At 43.2% G+C, this 20,676-nt stretch overlaps 1 protein-coding gene across 1 annotated transcript in view; it reads right to left on the reverse strand.

The window, feature by feature from the left end:
• Nucleotides 1–20,676, reverse strand: part of LOC136942504 (plasma membrane calcium-transporting ATPase 1-like) — a 103,960-nt gene that overhangs the window by 17,203 nt on the left and 66,081 nt on the right. Inside the window, exons 8-18 of the mRNA XM_067235422.1 lie at nucleotides 19,466–19,648; nucleotides 16,809–17,023; nucleotides 11,851–12,093; nucleotides 9,842–10,083; nucleotides 9,038–9,275; nucleotides 5,321–5,500; nucleotides 4,918–5,005; nucleotides 3,291–3,397; nucleotides 1,591–1,782; nucleotides 1,161–1,374; nucleotides 621–832 (exon numbers count right to left, since the gene is read on the reverse strand). Coding sequence (XP_067091523.1) covers nucleotides 621–832; nucleotides 1,161–1,374; nucleotides 1,591–1,782; nucleotides 3,291–3,397; nucleotides 4,918–5,005; nucleotides 5,321–5,500; nucleotides 9,038–9,275; nucleotides 9,842–10,083; nucleotides 11,851–12,093; nucleotides 16,809–17,023; nucleotides 19,466–19,648 — 2,114 coding nt within the window. The remainder of the gene's footprint in view (nucleotides 1–620; nucleotides 833–1,160; nucleotides 1,375–1,590; nucleotides 1,783–3,290; nucleotides 3,398–4,917; nucleotides 5,006–5,320; nucleotides 5,501–9,037; nucleotides 9,276–9,841; nucleotides 10,084–11,850; nucleotides 12,094–16,808; nucleotides 17,024–19,465; nucleotides 19,649–20,676) is intronic.

Consider the following 20,676-nt stretch of genomic DNA (forward strand, 5'->3'; position numbering starts at 1 on the left):
CTCACTGCGCTCACCCAGGGTTAGGGTTAGCCTAACCCAGGCAGCCCACTGTTCTGTCTTCCCCTCCCACTTCCCACTTCACAGAGGAACTCTGAGACCGTAGAGATGTGTGGGACACTGCATGACACGCAGGGAGACATGCTGCCCTCTCCACTGCATGACACGCAGGGAGACATGCTGCGCTCTCCACTGCATGACACGCAGGGAGACATGCTGCGCTCTCCACTGCATGACACACGGGGAGACATGCTGCGCTCTCCACTGCATGACACGCTGGGAGACATGCTGCGCTCTCCACTGCATGACACGCGGGGAGACATGCTGCGCTCTCCACTGCATGACACGCGGGGAGACATGCTGCGCTCTCCACTGCATGACACGCGCGGAGACATGCTGCGCTCTCCACTGCATGACACGCGGGGAGACATGCTGCGCTCTCCACTGCATGACACGCGGGGAGACATGCTGCGCTCTCCACTGCATGACATGCGGGGAGACATGCTGCGCTAAGCTAGCTGGTTGCAATATGGCTAGTATTGCCATTGATACCAGATCCTCCAATAACCAACAGGTCTGGCATTTGGAGACACTTTTGTGTGTGTGTGTGTTGACAGGTTCACCTGCAGAACGAAGGTTCCCAGGACCACACTGCAGAAGATCGGGTTTCGATAGATTCCCTCGAAGACGTTCCTCTCCCCGTGGATCTTCCTGGCGTTGATCTCGTTGAAGAGCTGCATCATGACGAACACGTTGAACACGATGGTGTAGTGCTCCGAGGGCGGCGCGTGGAGGGGCGTGTTACGACCGCTGTCAATATCAAAAATCTTCTCTCCTGATGGAGTTGAAGAACCAACAGGCGTCTTTAACTTGGGTTGAAGTCAACACAACTAAATGATCTACTGGAAAGTCTGACGTAGGGAAGGCACATATCCACCAGGGACATTGATTATTTGGATGTCAAAAGCTTTGATATGGATTGGTTTCCACGGCTTCAATCTACAAAACGTAGATTATAACATGGATTACATCTACAGGAAACATGTTTTATACTAAGACCTCTCTACAGATTCTCAATGTCCAGTAGCCTCCTGTAACTGGGACAGCTAGCTGTTCTATCAACCACATGTCTATGGCCCATCTGAACCATGGTTTCCACTCACCCGCGAAGAGCAGAGTGAAGATGATGGTGAGCTGGTAGATGGCGTGGCCCAGGATGTTCTTCATCATAGTACGGGAGATGAGAGGCTTGTTGCGGCCGTAGGGCCTCCTCAGGAGCAGAGACTCTGTGGGGGGCTCTGTGGCCAGGGCCAGGGAGGCCAGCGTGTCCATGATCAGGTTCACCCACAGCATCTGTACCGCTTTGAGGGGGGAGTCCTGCAGGGCGGGAGACAAGGAGGAGGAGATAGAGAGGAAGGGGGGGTGGGGTGGGGGAGAGGAGTCATAAGATGAATCGACCAGTGAGTTGACTGTTGATTAAGTCAACATACCAATTTCACCAAGAAGGAATGAGTAGGTACATTAGCAGACTAACCAGTGAGTTGGCTGTTAATTTGGTGATCAGAGGTAGTGAGTAGCTGGTGAGGCTCTTACCTGTGTGATGCAGGCCCCTGTAAAGGCCACTATAACAGCCACCACATTGACAGTGAGCTGGAACTGCAGGAACTTGGAGATGCTGTCGTACACGTTCCTCCCCCACATCACGGCCTTCACGATGCTGGTGAAGTTGTCGTCCGTCAGGATGATGTCAGAGGCCTCCTTGGCCACGTCGGTACCGGCTATACCCTGTAAGGGCGACAGCAGACCAGGGGTCAAATGTATCAAACTAAATGAATCCGTAAAAGTATGCATATGGAGAAAACAGGAAAACTCTGGATGCAACTTTTTTTCTCAGATTTATGAACATTGTGTACGCGACCGATGTCACACGTCTGTCTTCATAGATTCCACTTAACTTGTGATTGTGCACACGAGAACGATCTCGCTGTCCACACCCCATCAACTCTAATATTTTACCTTACATGGTTGTATGAGAAATAGCTAAGGCAACAAAAAAAAAAGACCGAAAAATATTAACTTTATTGAATGTGAAATGGAGATCTAAATTAGCAAAATAGGAGGAGCCTCTTGTTTGGTGGCCTTAGGCTACTAGTTATTTGAACGTTGAAAAAATAAAAAGGTTTTAACCCATTGTGCCCTCATTACATTTGGGAAACCGTTTGTTGCTGCAAATGATGTATTAATGTTGGACTTGTGTAAGAGAATCTAATGTACCTAAGGGACAGGTTGATCATGTCATCCCACACCTCGGGCATCACACGACTGAGGCTTGATTGGCTTATCCCTGACATGTCTGCCAGCTCCCGCTGAAAAGTCCCAGTTGCAGAGAACTTTTACAGTCGATGTGCTTGACTTTTGCTTGACTGTTGTTGGGCATTCCAACACAGGACCCAGCTCACTCAGTACAGAGATACAAAAGAATGGCTCTTAAATATTTATCAAACGATTTATCAACCAGTCATCATTGTGGGCCAAGAAGTCTACAAGATCCCTGAACTCCCGCTCGCATTAATCTCCCATTGGCAATGTCCGATAGTATTTGAAAAATATAACTTTTGGCATGACCTGTTTGTAGCCCAAATTCACATGGTTTCTTTCTGGCTAAATAGGCTAAAGCAAGATCATCGGCATAATTTGTAGATATCCTATACAATTTACTCCCATTGTAGATCAAGTAAAACTGTCATTTGTAATACATGTACTTTCTGCCTTTCGGTAACTCACATCGCCGTATCACATCTCAAAACATAATGTACGCATGAGTTCTAAAGTGCCCAAAGGTACACAGATTTTCACGCCACGTGTAGACTATTCATAAATCTGAAACTCTGTGTAGAAACACCTTTACACACGTTTCTGAGCCCCTTGTCATGCGTACGTGCCTTCGTACATTTGTACATTTGATTGTGGCTTTATAAGCACCTGACTGGGGAGTCAGGTGGCTGAGCGGTTAGGGAATCGGGCTATTAATCAGAAGGTTGCCGGTTTGATTCCCAGTCGTGCGAATGACGTTGTGTCCTTGGGCAAGGCACTTAACCCTACTTGCCTCGGAGGAATGTCCCTGTACTTACTGTAAGTCGCTCTGGATAAGAGCGTCTGCTAAATGACTAAATGTAAATGTGTATATGGTGAAAGGACTGACTGGTGTGTATTTGGTGAAAGGACTGACTGGTGTGTATTTGGTGAATGACTTGTGTGTACATTGTGAAAAGACTGACTGTAGATGGATTTACCATTGCAAATCCAACATCTGCTTTCTTGAGGGCGGGGCCATCGTTGGTCCCATCCCCCGTCACAGCGACCACCTGTCGTGTTTCCAAGACGGTGCTGTCAATGATCCCTGTGAGACAGGGAGAAGACTGTGTTTGAAGGACAGAACTCAACACAGAGGTTACACAAAGACATAAATGACATAAATAAAGCAGCAACATTTGGACATGTAGTTAACTTCCCTCAATCCTGTTCATACTCGATACCAAGGCCTTTCCTATTGATTTTTGCCTCATCACAATAACTAGGTTAAACCAATTTTTGCTTCAGGTTGTGCTTGCTGGACCATATTAATAACTTTCACTTATTTGCACTTAGAAGGCAGAGAACCTTGAACTAGGAGTCAGGACAAACCACAGATACAAAACCACTTGGAGGGTTTTTATTGATGATGTTTCTTTCTAGAACAACCCTGCTTTCTTTTGGTGTTGGCTGCTGAGGAAAAACCACAGATTTCCATATTTATGACACACACCTGCATATGCTCCACCCATCAATGCTACCCCCAACAGAGATCAAACAAACTAGTCTTTGAAGAGTGCAGGAGCGGGTTTGTGTTGATGTAATAAAGGCTGGTATGTGTGTGCTATTTGTGTTATTGTCACAAAATTATTGATTTATCATACATTATGGGACTTTTGACATTATTGATCATACAGAGGGCGTAATTAAATAATTAGATACAATTAGATCATGCTTGTGCATCTGGCTATGCTGGTTAATGCTAAGCTGAGTAAGGGAAGGAGAAACAAACGCTACCTAGCAGTAACCCGCTTTACAGTTAAGGGGTTGCGTCCTTTCAACACAGTGGCAGTTCTACCTGGGGGCCTACAGGGGCCAGGTCCCCTGTAAAAATGTCCCTGGCCCCCCCTGTGGCCCCCCCTGAACTGACTGAATAATATATATCTATATATTTTTTTCAGGGGTCCATGCCCACCTTTTGCAGCATTGTCCTACTAATTTTTTATGGCCATACCACATTGTTTCAATTGAAGCTCTGTATGTAGAAAATAAACATTTGTATGATTTTAATGTAAAGCTAAATTATAGTATTTAATATTTAAATATCATTTGTTTCCGTTTTTTTATGTGCCCTTCTGATTAAACACTGGCCCCACCTTGGCCCCCCCAGTAAAATTTGTCTAGAACCGCCACTGTCAACAGTCAAATCTCCATCCTTTAGGTAGGTTTGCAACAAATTAGGAAAATAAATGTTCTGTGTATATTATTATCTGATATTTATGAAAATGCCTTCACATTAAAGCTGCCAATCTGCATGTTGACCTAATTGTCTTGTATCCTTTAAATCTAAAAGCTCTAGAGTACAGAACCAAAATAACAGAATGTCCAACAAACTGTGGTGCTCACTGTTTCATTATTTATAGATAAGTAATTGACCAATAATCCTATAAGGTTACTATAATATACCGTATCGAAAAAAGAATTGTATTGAATTAAAGGTATCAACATTGAAACATTTCAAACAATACCCAACCCCAGACAGACTGTAAGATGAATAAACTTGTATTCTTGTTCCATTGGCCTACACCTTTACAGTGTCCAACCTATGGTGTTGAACTAGTCACCTACCTTTGACCAGAGTGTGTTTGTCGGTGGGGGAGGAGCGAGCCAGCACACGGAGCTTGGGCCACACCTTGTCCAGGCGCTCTTGCTCCACCTACAGTCCAAGCGGACATGGTGTCAAGACTTTACTGTTATAGGTAACTTTCCCAGCTGAAACTCAAATGTTTAAGGTGATCCTTTCCACTTATTACCTCACTGAGCAGCAAAAAAAACCACATAATATGTTGTTTAATTTGGTCTTACAATATATCCTACCATCAAACTGTTCTCTTGAACTGAATCTCAACAATAATACTTTCTATTGAATTCTCCATGCAGACTTCTCCCTTTTTTTAATCTCTCCCTCAAAAAAAGGAAATTGTCTAAAGCCTTTCGCTTTCCAAAATAAACCTATTCGAGTCAGCGTCACCTCTCCCTGGTCGTTGCGGATCTGTTGGTTGAACTCTTTGCCCTCCAAACACAGGAAGTCCTCTCCAGGAAGCAAGATGCCACACTTGGTTGCTATGGCGCGCGCAGTGTTGATGTTGTCCCCGGTAACCATGCGGACGGTGATCCCGGCCCTCTGGCATTTGGTGATGGCTGCTGGTACCTGATTGGATGACAGACAGGAGATGTGTTATGACAGGAAGGGTGAAATATTATATATCTAATGATGGCACTTCAACAAGTACACATTTGGTTTCCACGCATTCCTTCCAGAATGGTCGGATAACATATTGTAGAACATGTTCTATATATTAATCCCCACCCCTCCCTCTGTGTCTTCTATGCCACTGACGATCTCAGCCGAGATAGTGTTATTCTTGTCTCTCTGCCAGTGTATCAGCGGTAGGTCCTGATAGCCTCTGCTCACTCGGGCGCAACCTCTCAACCCGCTGAGCGAGTGTGTGTGTGTGTGCGTGCTTGTCCTGTGCAGTCCTCAGTAATTATCCACCCTCAGCTATGTGATGAATCACTCCTCATTAGACCAATCAAATCACTTATTTATAGATCATTAGGACGCCCTTATACAAGTATGCCTGTCAATCCATGCACACACACACACACACATACACATGGACACACATGTACACAATGGAAGCCTCTCTCTTACTATACCACACACACACACACACACATAGACGTGTGCACAATGGAAGCTTCTCTTCACACATTCCCCACCACACACATTCCCCACCACACACATTCTCCACCACACACACTCCCCACCACACACATTCTCCACCACACACATTCCCCACCACACACATTCTCCACCACACACATTCCCCACCACACACATTCTCCACCACACACATTCTCCACCACACACATTCTCCACCACACACATTCTCTACCACACACATTCTCCACCACACACATTCTCCACCACACACATTCCCCACCACACACATTCTCCACCAGACATACTCCCCACCACACACATTCCCCACAAAATACACTCCCCAGTGGCCCGCGGACCAGAGATCATGATAGCATCACAGACACTTTGCATAATGATGCATTTGTTGCATTGAAGTAGTCTAACTACAAGAGGTCTATTTTTCAATTTCTTTCAAAAGATTACATACAGCCAGACTGTCCTCTAATTATTGACAAAAAGGATCCGGGATAAAAGATTTATATCTTATGCGCCTGATAATTTGATGACTGCTACCATACATAAAGACGACAGTTATCTGTCTTTCAGCTGCCCTTTCCATCCTACTGGGAGCTAACTGGTGGAGACGTCCCCTGGCCAGGACATCTCCACCATGCCTAACTGGTGGAGACGTCCCCTGGCCAGGACGTCTCCACCATGCCTAACTGGTGGAGACGTCCCTTGGCCAGGGGGCTGTTTCCATCCACTGTTATCTACTGCCTGACATTCAAATCTCTAGTGATTTGTCAGTGTGTTATGGACAGGAATAGGTGATGGAGCTGGGGACTGGATGATTAATCAGTGTCTCATCATGGCTAAATTAACTGTTATAGCAACCGATAGAATGGAAAATAAAATAAATATAGCTAGTATAGAGTTGAACTAAGTTTATGGGAGTGTGTGTTTTTGTGCCTTTGTGTGCGGCCACTGTATCCGTGTGTTTTAGTTTGTTTTGTTCTGTGGACAGAGACATGTCACAGGAGAGTCTACTAAGCTGCTCTTGAGATGAGCTGTTGTGACCCCCCCAAAACTCCCTGTAGCTATCGGATGCTAGCAGTTGTTGTGGGCTATCAAGGCAGAGCTAGCCGTATCCATGGTGTTGCATACCACAGTGACAGGGCTATTTGAAAGCTTGATTGGAAATGCAGCCATTTTACCAACAGTGTATTCATCCATCATATAGCAAAGGTTAGGGGTTGGGGTTAGGTGACATTTTAACTGAACCTTGGTTTAATTTGCTGTACCTTCAATGAAATGTCTAGACAAGAGAGACTTCAATTGAAACTCTGACTGGCTTATAAAGCAGATGTGATATCATATGACGCTGACTAACAAGGGCTGTCCTCAGTATTGGGCAAATTCAATTCATGCAATTTGAATCACACTGGAGAGTCCATAACATGAAATGCCATTAACAATGTGCCATAAAGGCTGACCTAAGAGTTTTTCATCCCAATGTGATTTCTTAAGGGGATTAAAAGACATTGATTGAAGTGCTGAGGTCTCAAACAACTTGCTTTGGTTGCATCTCTGAGGAGCCAACAACCCACTAACTGCAACGTAGGTTAGTTTGAGTGACAGCTGTTTATAAGGTTTGTGGCACCAAGAATGAAATCATTTCCAGAAAATGTAGTTCTCTTGATCGAACATTTCTGAATGATACTGTATGATTTTTGACAGGTAATGTAATTTCTTATTACATTATTAGGAATGTATTACATTTTCAGGTGGGATTCCCCAAAACAGATGATGTAATTATTTTGATGGGTAATGTAATAAAAGAGAGTATGCATTTTTTCTCTGATATTTTATGTGTGCAAGGATACAAAATACTGTTAGTGTCATCTTAGCTTTCTGAAAAAACTAACATTTGAACACTAACATCTGATTTCATGTTTGGAAATGTAAACTCTAGGATTTATTAGAATTGTTTACATATATTTAGTAATATAGAGAGTAATAATAGAAATGAACAGAAAAACTGTATGGATATCATGTAAAGATGCATTTAAATAATGCATTTCAATGGGAAATGAACCTGCCCATACCCATGCAAGGATCGTTCAGTAGACCACAGTGGATCTTAGATTAGACACCATCAGAAGATGACTAAAGATGCAGAAGCTACATGACAAAAAGAAAGTGATGAAGTCAAGTCTATTCAATCTCAATGAAGTCTACAGCGATTCTTATTAAATTAAGTGTCTCCTCGCCTGATCTTATGACATTTCTGCATTCAAAAAGGGTTTTATATTTATCTCTAAAAATAGAGGATGTGTTGATGTAAAACGGTATTTTGTCACCAACAAGCTGTATAAAGAGGACATGTTGATGTAATAACTGTCTTCTGTAGCCATCAAGCTGTATATAGAGGATGTGTTGATGTAATTTATATTTATGCATTTAGCAGACGCTTTTATCCAAAGCAACTTCCAAGAGATAGCTTTACAAAAGAGCATAGGTCACTGATCATAACAACGAGATAGCCCCAAACATTGCGAGCAGCCAAAACATGAAGCATACATTGTGAAAAACCAACTTAGTGCCAAAGGGAAGAACCATAAGAGCATGCAGTTAAACAAGTTACAATTAAACAACATGAAACTCCAAAAGTGCAAGAGTGTACCTGTAGAAAAACAATCAACAGTAAAATATTTCACAATAACTGTAATAACTATTCTGTAGCCATCAAGCTGTATAAATAGGATGTGTTGATGTAATAACTGTATTCGGTAGCAATGTTGATCTGGTCATTATTCTTGTCTGGTGTTCCTCCTCTCAACTGACTGAGACTAGTATATGTATCTCAGAACCAGAAGATGTCACACCACTGGTGGAGCAGACTATTTTCTCCTTATTTTCTATTTTCTTAACATAACTCTGCCACAATTTTCTAACAAAGTGATTATAATGATCGTGCTAAGGGCCCTATGTTCAGAGATGTAAAAGCCCAGATGGTCCAGCCCAGGAGAATACCCAGCTCACCTCTGGCCTGACTGGGTCCTCGATGCCCACCACGCAGATGCAGGTGAGATTGTTGAGGATGTCGTTCTCCGCGTCCCAGTTAGGCTCGCCCCCCTCAGCCGGGAAGTCTCTGTACGCAACGCAGATGGTTCGCAGGCCGTCGCATGCCATGGGCTCGATCACCTTGCTCACCATCTCATCACGGTCCTTGGGCTTGAAGATGCGTGCCTCACCCTGAGTATCCAGAACACGGGAGCACCTGAGGAGGAGAGGAGGAGGTGGGGGAGAGGGGAGGAGAGAGGGAGGGAGGAGGAGAGGAAAATAAAGGTGTTGGGCAGTGAGCTTGAGGATAGGAAGAAAAGAGAAACAGGATCAAGCATTTGGAGGTACATACAATCCACTACATGCTCAAAACAATCCTGAATATCCATCCATCATCCATCCTCAATCCCCACATCCATCTTCTCCATCACATCCATCAACCATCCTCTCCTCATCCATCCATCATCCATTCTCTTAATACTTCACCCTCTCTTCATGCATCCTCTCTTCATCCATCCATCATCCATCCTCTCTTCATCCATCCTCTCTTTGTCCATCACCCTCTCTTCATCCATCCTCTCTTCATCAATCCATCATCCATCTTCTCTTCATCCTTCACCTTCTCTTCATCATCATCCATCCTTTCTTCATCCATCCATCCATAATCCCCCACATCCATCATCTCCATCACATACATCATCCATCCTCTCTTCATCCATCCATCATCCATCCATCATCCATCCTCTCTTCATCCTTCACCCTCTCTTCATCCATCCCCCGTACTTGCGCAGGACGATCTCAGAGGCTCCTTTGCTGTACATGCGGAAGCTGCCATCTGCGTTCTTCAGCACGGTGCTCATGGACTTCCTGGAGGAGTTGAAGGTGTACACCTTGTAGAGCTTCTCCTCCGGGATCTCCTCTCTGATTGGCTGGTAGTCCCTCTTCAGCGCCAGCACCAGGCCCAATAGGGAGCACTCTGTCTTGTTGCCGACGTGGCGAGGCAGACCACCCTCCTTCTCTGGAGACTGGAGAGGTAAAACGGTCAAAGGTCAGGGCCTTGTTAGGAGGGTGGGTGGCGAAGATGTTACACTTTAAAATGAACCTTTGATTTGCATATGATCCAATAAGAGGTTCCGGTATGTGAATTAAGTCTTAAAACTACATGGCTTAAATACAATATATCCCATAACCCTTCATATAGAAAACTGTTTTCTTTCAAACACAAACACACACTCTGTTGGAAGAATTGAAGATGTAACTTTATTCTGTATAAAATGATACTGTGTTCAGCATTCCTTGTGTGCAAAGAGAGGCCTAACCCCAAATCTGAACTCTGGGTAAACATACAAGACCCTTATCTTGGGGCTGAGGACTAAGAAGAGGGGGGTTTGTTTGTTTCAAAGAGATACTGTTTGACAAGGGCTAGATGGAGACGCGAGGTCTGGTGACCATTTGCTTTACACCTATGTGGAGGAGCTTTTAAGACATCAGAACTGGAGATTCATGGTTGCTGTCATAAACACGCACACACGCAAACACGCACACACATACGCGCGCCAGGTCTATGCAAGGGAGCCAATGAAGGAAGAGCCATGAGACATTTGCATGCCTTTGTTTTAAACCAATAACAGTCAAGAGCTGTTCTGTTTAAATAGGTTGCTAGCACAACATGCTAGCGGACAAACTTTGTAGCACAATGGCATGTGATGTTTTGTCTCCTTGTGGGCCGGCCGCAAGCAATAAAGCTTTCTTAACTTGTTCACCGACTGACTGTGCAATGCTTGATAGATTGATATTTCAACAGCATCATGTTCCACGTCCAGCTATTAAGGAGATGCCCTCTGCTGAAGAGAGTAGACCTGAGTGTGTGTCTCAGGGGCTTCACTTAAGGGTATGTGGTGTGTGTGTGTGTGTGTGTGTGTGTGTGTGTGTGTGTGTGTGTGTGTGTGTGTGTGTGTGTGTGTGTGTGTGTGTGTGTAAATGTGTGCATGAGTGTGTGTGAGTCAGAGAGATATAGATAGATATAGATAGAGACCATTTGTTGTTACATTAAGGATATGTTGTTGTTTCTGCTGTACTGCATCAGTCACTATTGTAACTAATACATTATTGTAAGACTGTAGTTGAGCAATATAATTGTTAGTTTTGCACTGTAGTATTTTAATTCTGTTAACTTTAAGTTACAGCTACTGGAATCAAGATGGTATTATTTTTTTGTTCACCGTGCCTGATATCTGAGATGCGATTACTTTGCAAAGTGGTTAGTAAATACAGACTTTTCCTGGACCAAAAATATACTGTTGATGTTCTGCTGCACTTTCTATATGCATTTGTGTATCGCTTTGGATAAAAATGTCTGCTAAATGAATAAAATGTCAAATGTATTAAAAGAGCAAATGTTCATTTGAGAGCCCAATCAATATTCATCACTTCAACAATCATCAAAGTGGAACTAAATCAATATTAATCACTTTCCTGTAAAGAACCCCCCACCAAAAATGGTTGGCTTCTGGTGAAAATGTGTGGATTTTTCATGAATATATATTTTGGTACTTCCTCAAACGCTCGAAATAATACATGACCCCGACCAGTTGTCATGCATGACCCCTCTCTGTGATACGTCAGAGTATCTAAAAAATCATTCTTTCTTTTTTTGTTTATTAAAGGTTTTGAATCACTAGGGGGCAAAATGTGCTGGTATTTACTACCAAATAATAATAAAAAAAACACTTCTGCAATTGCTTGAGGTTTTGGTGTTTAGTTACTCTTTATGTGTGTGTGTCGAGTCTCACCAGGATCTTGGTGGTGTAGGCTGAGTTGATGGAGATGCTGTTGACCAGCAGCTCCAGAATACTTGGCGGGATGGCATCGGGCTCTGGAACGTTCTTGTAGTGCGTGTCTCCTATGTAGGCCTGCACCACCGTCATGCGGTTCATGGTCAGTGTGCCCGTCTTGTCGGAGCAGATAGCCGTGGCATTGCCCATCGTCTCACACGCATCCAGGTGGCGCACCAAGTTGTTGTCCTTCATCATTTTCTGGAGGGATGGAAGAGGTGGAGGAGAGAGGGAAGGGGGAGAGAGACGTTCTATTACATGATTTAGTGGCGTAACCACGTACATTTCAATAACAACATTCCTCTCAAAGATTGCGCTAGCTGGCTTCAACACATCAGACTAATCACACGCTCATGCCTGCTCTCTTCTTCCACACAGCGGGGGCCTTCAGGATGCTCTCCACAAACAAATAATAACAGCACAAACAGATAAGGAAGCAGTTCAGTAATAAAACACCCAGGGCCTCATTTACTAACAGGATTGCGCCCATTTCAGGCGTACAATAGCGGGTAAAGACATAAAACCGTATTTACAAAGGCAGCGCACTTGAGTAAAAACGCAGATTACCGCTGCTGGGAGGGTATAAGGGAAAGTGGGCGTGTGCCGCAAAGAGATGGGAGGAGAGGTGTATTTGGGTGTGCTCAAGCCTTCGGCGAGAGCACAACCTTTGTTCTCTCACATATATATTATTATTATTATTATTTTTATTTTATTTTTTTTTGCCCCCCTAAAACTCAGTAAATACTTGGCCTACATAGACAACGTAGGTGTCAAAAGTTTCGTCTTGGTAGCGATTGAGTTGCTTCTATTGGAATTTACGTTCCGTTGCATGGTTTAAGCTTAAATTAAGTTTTTGTGGCGAAAAGTGAAGCTAACGGTGGCTAATTTGCTAGCCACAGTCACTGACGTTACTAACGTCACTGCGTCACTAACGTCACGAAAACACGCGTGACTACCTTTGCCAGAACATTCGTTTAGCATCTGTTAACTTGGGGGATAGCTAGGCTAACTATAGCTTTACTGCAAGGCAGCTGCAGAAACGCCACAAGAAAAGAGGCCAGGGTGATAACTATTTACTCATTTTACTTTGTGATATGACACACAATTGTGATGTGTAATGTACAATATAAGCTGATATTATTAAGGAAGTACATCTACTTTCGGAAACAGTAGTCTACTATTTCACTGAAGTATTAGCATCATGACATTAGCCTGTGTTTCCCGGGCAACACATACTACAGTGGTCTATGATGTAGCGTTATCTGTTTTCAATCGTTAAAATAAACATTCCTCACATATACATTTTCGTTGTAGGATTTATTCTGACATTAGAAAACGATTTGTTGGTGAAATTACCATTACCTGTGGTTTCAAACCAGTGTAGCTCACTGCAACGCTGTAGCTTACGCGAGACACACTACAAAAACATCTAGCTACAGTACACAGCTGTTTAGGAAGTCAAACGGCGACAGAAAATGTTCGGCACTCCCCTTACTTAAATCAAAAGTCTATCTAACTACTAACCTGAACTTCATTGCCACAGCCTAAACGTTGTCAATCTGTTCATGAAAATAATTAATTTCAGCCTAAACCGTACAACGGAACGTTAAATCCAATTCAACCAACGCAATCGCTACCAAGACGAACACAGCAGTAGCCTAGTACTGTACCGTAGTAGTACAATTTACCGGGGCAGCTTCTCAACACAGGGCTATATCGCATTTTGCGTTGTTACTGACAATGATCGCTACCAGTGAGCTTTTTATGAATGAGCAATTTTCCACTAAATAAATGTCAAGCTTGTTTACGTTTTTGGGGGCATATTTTCAGTTAGCAGATGGTACTGTTTGAATCGCGATTCTATCTTCTGCCGGTAAAGTCGTAGAATAATCTTCAAAGGGGTTGTTTATTCATGAATGAATGCAATATGAGTAGGCTAAATGCCTGAAAATACCATGAGAAGAGAAAAACTTAAAATGACGTTTAAATCATAGAGATTAGGTCAATTTTTACACCGGTCTGCAATAATGTCACGAAAACACGCGTGACTACCTTTGGCAGAACATTCGTTTCGCATCTGTTAACTTGGGGGATAGCTAGGCTAACTATAGCTTTACTGCAAGGCAGCTGCAGAAACGCCACAAACAAAGAGGCCAGGGTGATAAATATTTACTCATTTTACTTTGTGATATGACACACAATTGTGATGTGTAATGTACAATATAAGCTGATATTATTAAGGAAGTACATCTACTTTCGGAAACAGTAGTCTACTATTTCACTGACATATTAGCATCATGACATTAGCCTGTGTTGCCCGGGCAACACATACTACAGTGGTCTATGATGTATCTGTTTTCAATCGTTAAAATAAACATTCCTCACATATACATTTTCGTTATATGATTTATTCTGACATTAGTAAACGATTTGTTGGTGAAATTACCATTACCTGTGGTTTCAAACCAGTGTAGCTCACTGCAACGCTGTAGCCTACCCGAGACACTAGTGTGAGTAGCTAACAAAAACTCCTCAGCTGTTCAAGTCAAACGGCAACAGAACATGTTCGGCACTCCCCTTATTCAAAAGTCTTTCAGTAGGGAAACTATCTGACTACTAACCTGAACTTCATTGCCACAGCCTAAACTTTGTCAATCTGTTCATGAAAATAATTAATTTCAGCCTAAACCGTACAACGGAACGTTAAATCCAATTCAACCAACGCAATCGCTACCAAGACGAACACAGCGGTAGTCTAGTACTGTACCGTAGTAGTACAATTTACCGGGGCAGCTTCTCCACACAGGGCTATATCGCATTTTGCGTTGTTACTGACAATGATCGCTACCAGTGAGCTTTTTATGAATGAGCAATTTTCCACTAAATAAATGTCAAGCTTATTTACGTTTTGGGGGGCATATTTTCAGTTAGCAGATGGTACCGTTTGAATCGCGATTCCATCTTCTACTGCCGGGTAACGTCGTAGAATAATCTTCAAAGGGGTTGTTTATTCATGAATGAATGGAATATGAGTAGGCTAAATGCCTGAAAATATCATGAGAAGGGAAAAACTTAAAATGACGTTTAAATCATAGAGATTAGGTAAATTTTTACACCGTTCTGCACTAATGTCACGAAAACACGCGTGACTACCTTTGGCAGAACATTCGTTTCGCATCTGTTAACTTGGGGGATAGCTAGGCTAACTATAGCTTTACTGCAAGGCAGCTGCAGAAACGCCACAAGAAAAGAGGCCAGGGTGATAACTATTTACTCATTTTACTTTGTGATATGACACACAATTGTGATGTGTAATGTACAATATAAGCTGATATTATTAAGGAAGTACATCTACTTTCGGAAACAGTAGTCTACTATTTCACTGAAGTATTAGCATCATGACATTAGCCTGTGTTGCCCGGGCAACACATACTACAGTGGTCTATGATGTATCTGTTTTCAATCGTTAAAATAAACATTCCTCACATATACATTTTCGTTATATGATTTATTCTGACATTAGTAAACGATTTGTTGGTGAAATTACCATTACCTGTGGTTTCAAACCAGTGTAGCTCACTGCAACGCTGTAGCCTACCCGAGACACTAGTGTGAGTAGCTAACAAAAACTCCTCAGCTGTTCAAGTCAAACGGTGACAAAACATGTTCGGCACTCCCCTTACTCAAAAGTCTTTCAATAGTTGAAACAATCTGACTACTAACCTGAACTTCATTGCCACAACCTAAACTTTGTCAATCTGTTCATGAAAATAATTAATTTCAGCCTAAACCGTACAACGGAACGTTAAATCGAATTCAACCAACGCAATCGCTACCAAGACGAACACAGCAGTAGTCTAGTACTGTACTGTAGTAGTAGAATTTACCGGGGCAGCTTCTCCACACAGGGCTATATCGCATTTTGCGTTGTTACTGACAATGATTGCTACCAGTGAGATTTTTATGAATGAGCGATTTTCCACTAAATAAATGTCAAGCTTATTTACGTTTTTGGGGGCATATTTTCAGTTAGCAGATGGTACTGTTTGAATCGCGATTCTATCTTCTGCCGGTAAAGTCGTAGAATAATCTTCAAAGGGGGTTCTTTATTAATGAATGAATGCAATATGAGTAGGCTAAATGCCTGAAAATATCACGAGAAGGGACAACTTAAAAGGACGTTTAAATCATAGAGATTAGGTCAATTTTTACACCGGTCTGCCAAATGTATTCGTTTTGATTCAGCCTGTCAGCTGCCTCTTGCAGGGGAAATGAGAAGACATCATATTTCATTCGACACCACTCGTATTTTGAGTTGTAAATGAGCAGCAAAAAAAAAGATGCTTTTAAATCTATGTAATCTTTATAAATAATAAGTAGGCCCGATGCATTTTTATATAAAATATACAGACCCCTGTGCAACCGACGCAAGCAAGCACACCCTACAATTTCCCCAGAAATTGTATCCTCTCTAGTTCTTCCTTGTAACATGTTAATGTTAGCTGTAACTTCGTGATTTCTATCTCCTGTTCGCTGAACATTCTTTTTCTTTTCCTCAAATCACCCATGGTGGCAGTAACATGCAGGCGATTTCTACCGTCTTTTTACGGTGCGTTAATTAACACTAAAGGGCGGAGTAAGGCGCTGATTGCCCGACGAGGATCTGGTTTGATAAATACTACGCAAAATGCGGAAATACACCGTGCGCTATTTGCGGTTGGGCGAAGGCGCAGATTAAGCTGCGGTCGCAATGTTAGTATATGAGGTCCCCAGTGTGGCCACGGTAAAATATGAGCAAACACGCAAGAGTAGTGCGTACCACACACAAGAAGCCTACATCAGCATAGCTGTGTTTCTGTCTGTGTGAGTGTGGTCGTATCTCTTTGTATCTGTACTTGCGGCGAGTGGTAGCTCACCTTCACAGAGTAAGCCAGAGAGATGGTGACAGCCAGGGGCAGGCCTTCAGGTACAGCCACGACCAGCACCGTCACCCCAATGATGAAGAACTTGACAAAGTACTGGATGTAGATGGGTGTGCACTCCTTGAGCCAGGGGCGGCCCTGGACGCCGAAGGTGTCCACCACGAAGTAGAGGATGAGGATGATGACCGTCACAGCCGACATGATCAGACCTGGAGGGGCGGCGGGACACAAAGCAAAGGTTGGTGGATTATTTTCCTTTTTTGAAAGACTGTAGAATTAGTATGGTATCTGTTATTTTTTCAGTTTGTCTTTGTGGGCCCTATCTTGCACCCAGCGCAATTGACTTTGTACACCAACGCAAGCATCATTCCTATTTTGCACTCGACGCACAGCGGACTTTTCCCTTCACAGACCCACGTTGGTAAATTAGGGAATGAACTTGCGCTCCCAGGGGCGGCTCAGCGAAAAAAGGAGGAGTGTTCCGGCGCAAACGTTCCCTGGTGCTATTTTGCAGTTTCAGAAAACAATTCCGCTACAGACCAGGAAAAATGTAGTCTACAGTCAATGGCACGTTATTCAGATGCTATTTTAATGGCGCATGCTTGGCCTGTGCGCACTGCTGGCGAGGCCAGGGTCTTCTTCCTGCGAAGCTTACATTGTTTTGATTTATTGTATGGCTGTGTTACATTTCTTTCATGTCATCAATGATAAAAAAGATTTTCATGAGAAATCTCTATGTATGTGAACTTGATTTGTAACAATTGTGGCAATTTCCTCCCACGCCTGTTTAACCGAAGCTAATTTGGGTGGATTTCTTTTCCCATCCCCATCAGAATCAGGTTCAACAATTCGGTTTATTCGCCATGTATGTTACACAAACACAGAATTTACTGTGGCAGGAAGGTGCAAACAATAAACATATATGGGTCTTAAATCAAGTAAAAAAGTTAAATAGTTAAACTAATTGTAAGAACTAAACAATTAAAAAATATAACAAATGTAATATATATAAGAATAAGAATTTGAATGAGCAGCAAGAGTGGGCAACTTAGTGCAAAAAGAAAACTGCTCTGCCTTTCCCATTCAATGTCACTTGTCTGTCTTTTAGGCCCTGACGAGAATGTCGGTCTCCTCGGCTGTGAACCGCTCCTGGCGTGCGCCTGGCAAATCCGCCGTTATAATAGCAATCTGCCATGGAACAACTGCGCCTGCTCTTAAAGATCCTGTAAAGAAAATTCCATGATTTGCTTCTCAGTACATTATATACGTGTGAATTGAGTTCCTGAAAGCATATGCAAAGCGCGAAAACTTTGTCGCACTGAAATGTGGAGTTAGGACGTAGAACAGTTTCTGTTCCTTTTTCAGATCAGGTTTTAATGGGCGGAGCCAAAAAATTACCTATCTACGTCATTTTGACCCATCTACGTCAGATCACTGAATGGCTCCTCCTGCTGTACTGTTATTGTAGCCTACATCAGCTAGCTAGCTAGCTTCAGGATGTCTCCCTCCACCCACAACTGCATATTCCCTGGATGCAAGAACTTCAGCTGCGCTGCAACGCTATTTAATTTCCCTATTGATGAGGAAAAGAAAAATAGGTGGATTGATTTTGTGAAGAGCCATGCTAATGGAAAGCTTCGGATAAACTCCAACAGCCGCCTCTGCAGTGACCATTTCATGGCGGATAATTTCAACATGGACCAGAGACAGATGGGGTTCAGGGACACATGGCTTCTCTTGCAGCGCGGAGCCGTACCGAGCATCGCCCTCCCGGCCGTTCCTCCTCCGGTCGCACCTGGACTATCCACCGCCGCCAGCAGTTCATCACTCAGTTCTGTGTGCTTGTTCTAATTATACTAGATAACTTTTCTAGGGGTATCTCTGCTATGAGTTAGTGCAAACCGCTAACTTGATATTAGGCTACTCGGTGTAGAATGATGGTAGCTAATGTGCTATAAGTAGTTGGAGAGCTCACTGTCTGCTGTCTCTGGTGTCCATTTTTACTCCTGTGTTACAGCTCAGGGGAACATTTCATTTATATGCATCTGTATGTTTCACTCATTGAACAAATAAATTCTAATTCTATACTGTTTTGTTCGGCTTGACGTAGCGTCCATTATCTGGGTCGTAGGTAAGCAGCGAGGGGCGGAGCTTCAGCTCCTTCAGGTTACACGCCCCCCCAGTCTCAAGCAGAGAAGACTGCCTAATTTAACATACTTGTCTGTGTTTTTTTTCATGCAAATTTGGATGGGTTAATAACACATTCTTCTGTGGTGTGGTGAACTTAAAACTCGTTTTCAATTCCACTTTACAGGATCTTTAAAGGGAATGTGAGATGCCGCTCTATTGCACGTTATGGCCAAACCACACCTATGAGTAATGTAGCTACTTCAGACCAACCCATTTTAGATTTGCGCCAGGTGCAAAGTCATTTATCCCGCCGGTATAATAGCAACAGCGCCGGAGTCCTGCCCACAAAGTTACTTGCGTTTCGCGTTTTGATACTTGCATTTCAGATCGTTAAAATAGGGCCCTGTGTCTGTTTGTGTGAGTGTGTTTTTGTGTGCATTTGTCTTGTGTGTGTGTGTGAGAGAGAGGGTGTGTGTGTGTGTGTGTGTGTGTATGTGGGTGTAAGCCTCCATGTCTCGTACCAGCCTTCCCAATCTGCACGGCCAGCCTGGTTAGTTTGCCCTGCAGCACGGACTTCTCCTTCTTGGTGACCCGAACCTTCTTCACCTGCTTGACCTCCTCCTTCTCCTCCTTCTCCTCCGATTCGGCCGCCTCGTCGCTCTTCAGGGGCTGGATCTCCAAGGCGATGCCATCCTGGGTCTTAGCTGAGAGGGGGGGGGAAAGGGGTACGGTGGGGGGGCAATGGGATGATTAGAGATGTGAGGGGGAGATGAGCAGGGAGGAGGTGGGGATGGACAAATGTCAATGAATGAGTAAATAAAGTTGTTGTTTTTTGGGAGTGGAGAGGGAGGAGGAGGCATGAAGGAGTTTGGTGGGGGAAAGGTGGAGAAGGGGGTTATGTCCAGGTTTCAGGACGTTAAGGTTTCAGTGTGGGGTCGAGTCATTCCAAGAAAAGGGGGAGGAGGTTCAAGTTTGGGATGAAGGGGTAGAAAAGTAGAACAGAGATGGCAAAGGTTCAGTTATGGTCATAAAGACAGAAACCTCCAGACCAGAGCGGCTAGAAGCACCACAGGGTGAAACATCTAAACACATCCTGATCTGGTGATCCAGAATCACAGCAGTAATCATCAACATGAAGCATATTTGGGTATTTGAATTTTCATAGCTAAAACCTAATCCGGTGACATGGAAAAAAAAAGTGTATAAATGAATGAGATATGAGTTGAGTTCGAGTTTTTTTTTTTTAGGACAAGCAGTTAGTTATGAAAAAAATACTGTTGCAAAGAATAGGCACATACAAAGACTTCACCAGAAAAGGCACAGCAAATAACAGCTTTCAATTGTAAACTAACCCTCAAGTAAAGAGACATTTTGTCATTAAAAATTGAATTCACCACAGCGCAATCCAAAATAAATATTTGAGATAGTAATATAGTGTGTGTGCGTGTGTATGTGTACCTGTGTGCGTTTACATGTGTATGTGTACTATGGGATGTAATCAGTGTCAGCGTAACTGCACACATTTACCGCGCACCTGATACGGGTGAAGTACGTGTAGGCTACTCTGACGAGTTGTAGCAAGCGCGGAATGAATACTGCAACTTACAGTTTGATAGATAATTGGGTGTGCATATAAAAAGGCGAAATTTGTGCATAATACATTTGATAAGTCATGTGCACAGGCAAGTGTTATGTGTGCTTCATCTGCCTGTGCGCATGCCTAGATATCTAT

The sequence above is a fragment of the Osmerus mordax genome, chromosome 1, assembly GCF_038355195.1.
Source record: "Osmerus mordax isolate fOsmMor3 chromosome 1, fOsmMor3.pri, whole genome shotgun sequence".
NCBI lineage: Eukaryota > Metazoa > Chordata > Actinopteri > Osmeriformes > Osmeridae > Osmerus > Osmerus mordax.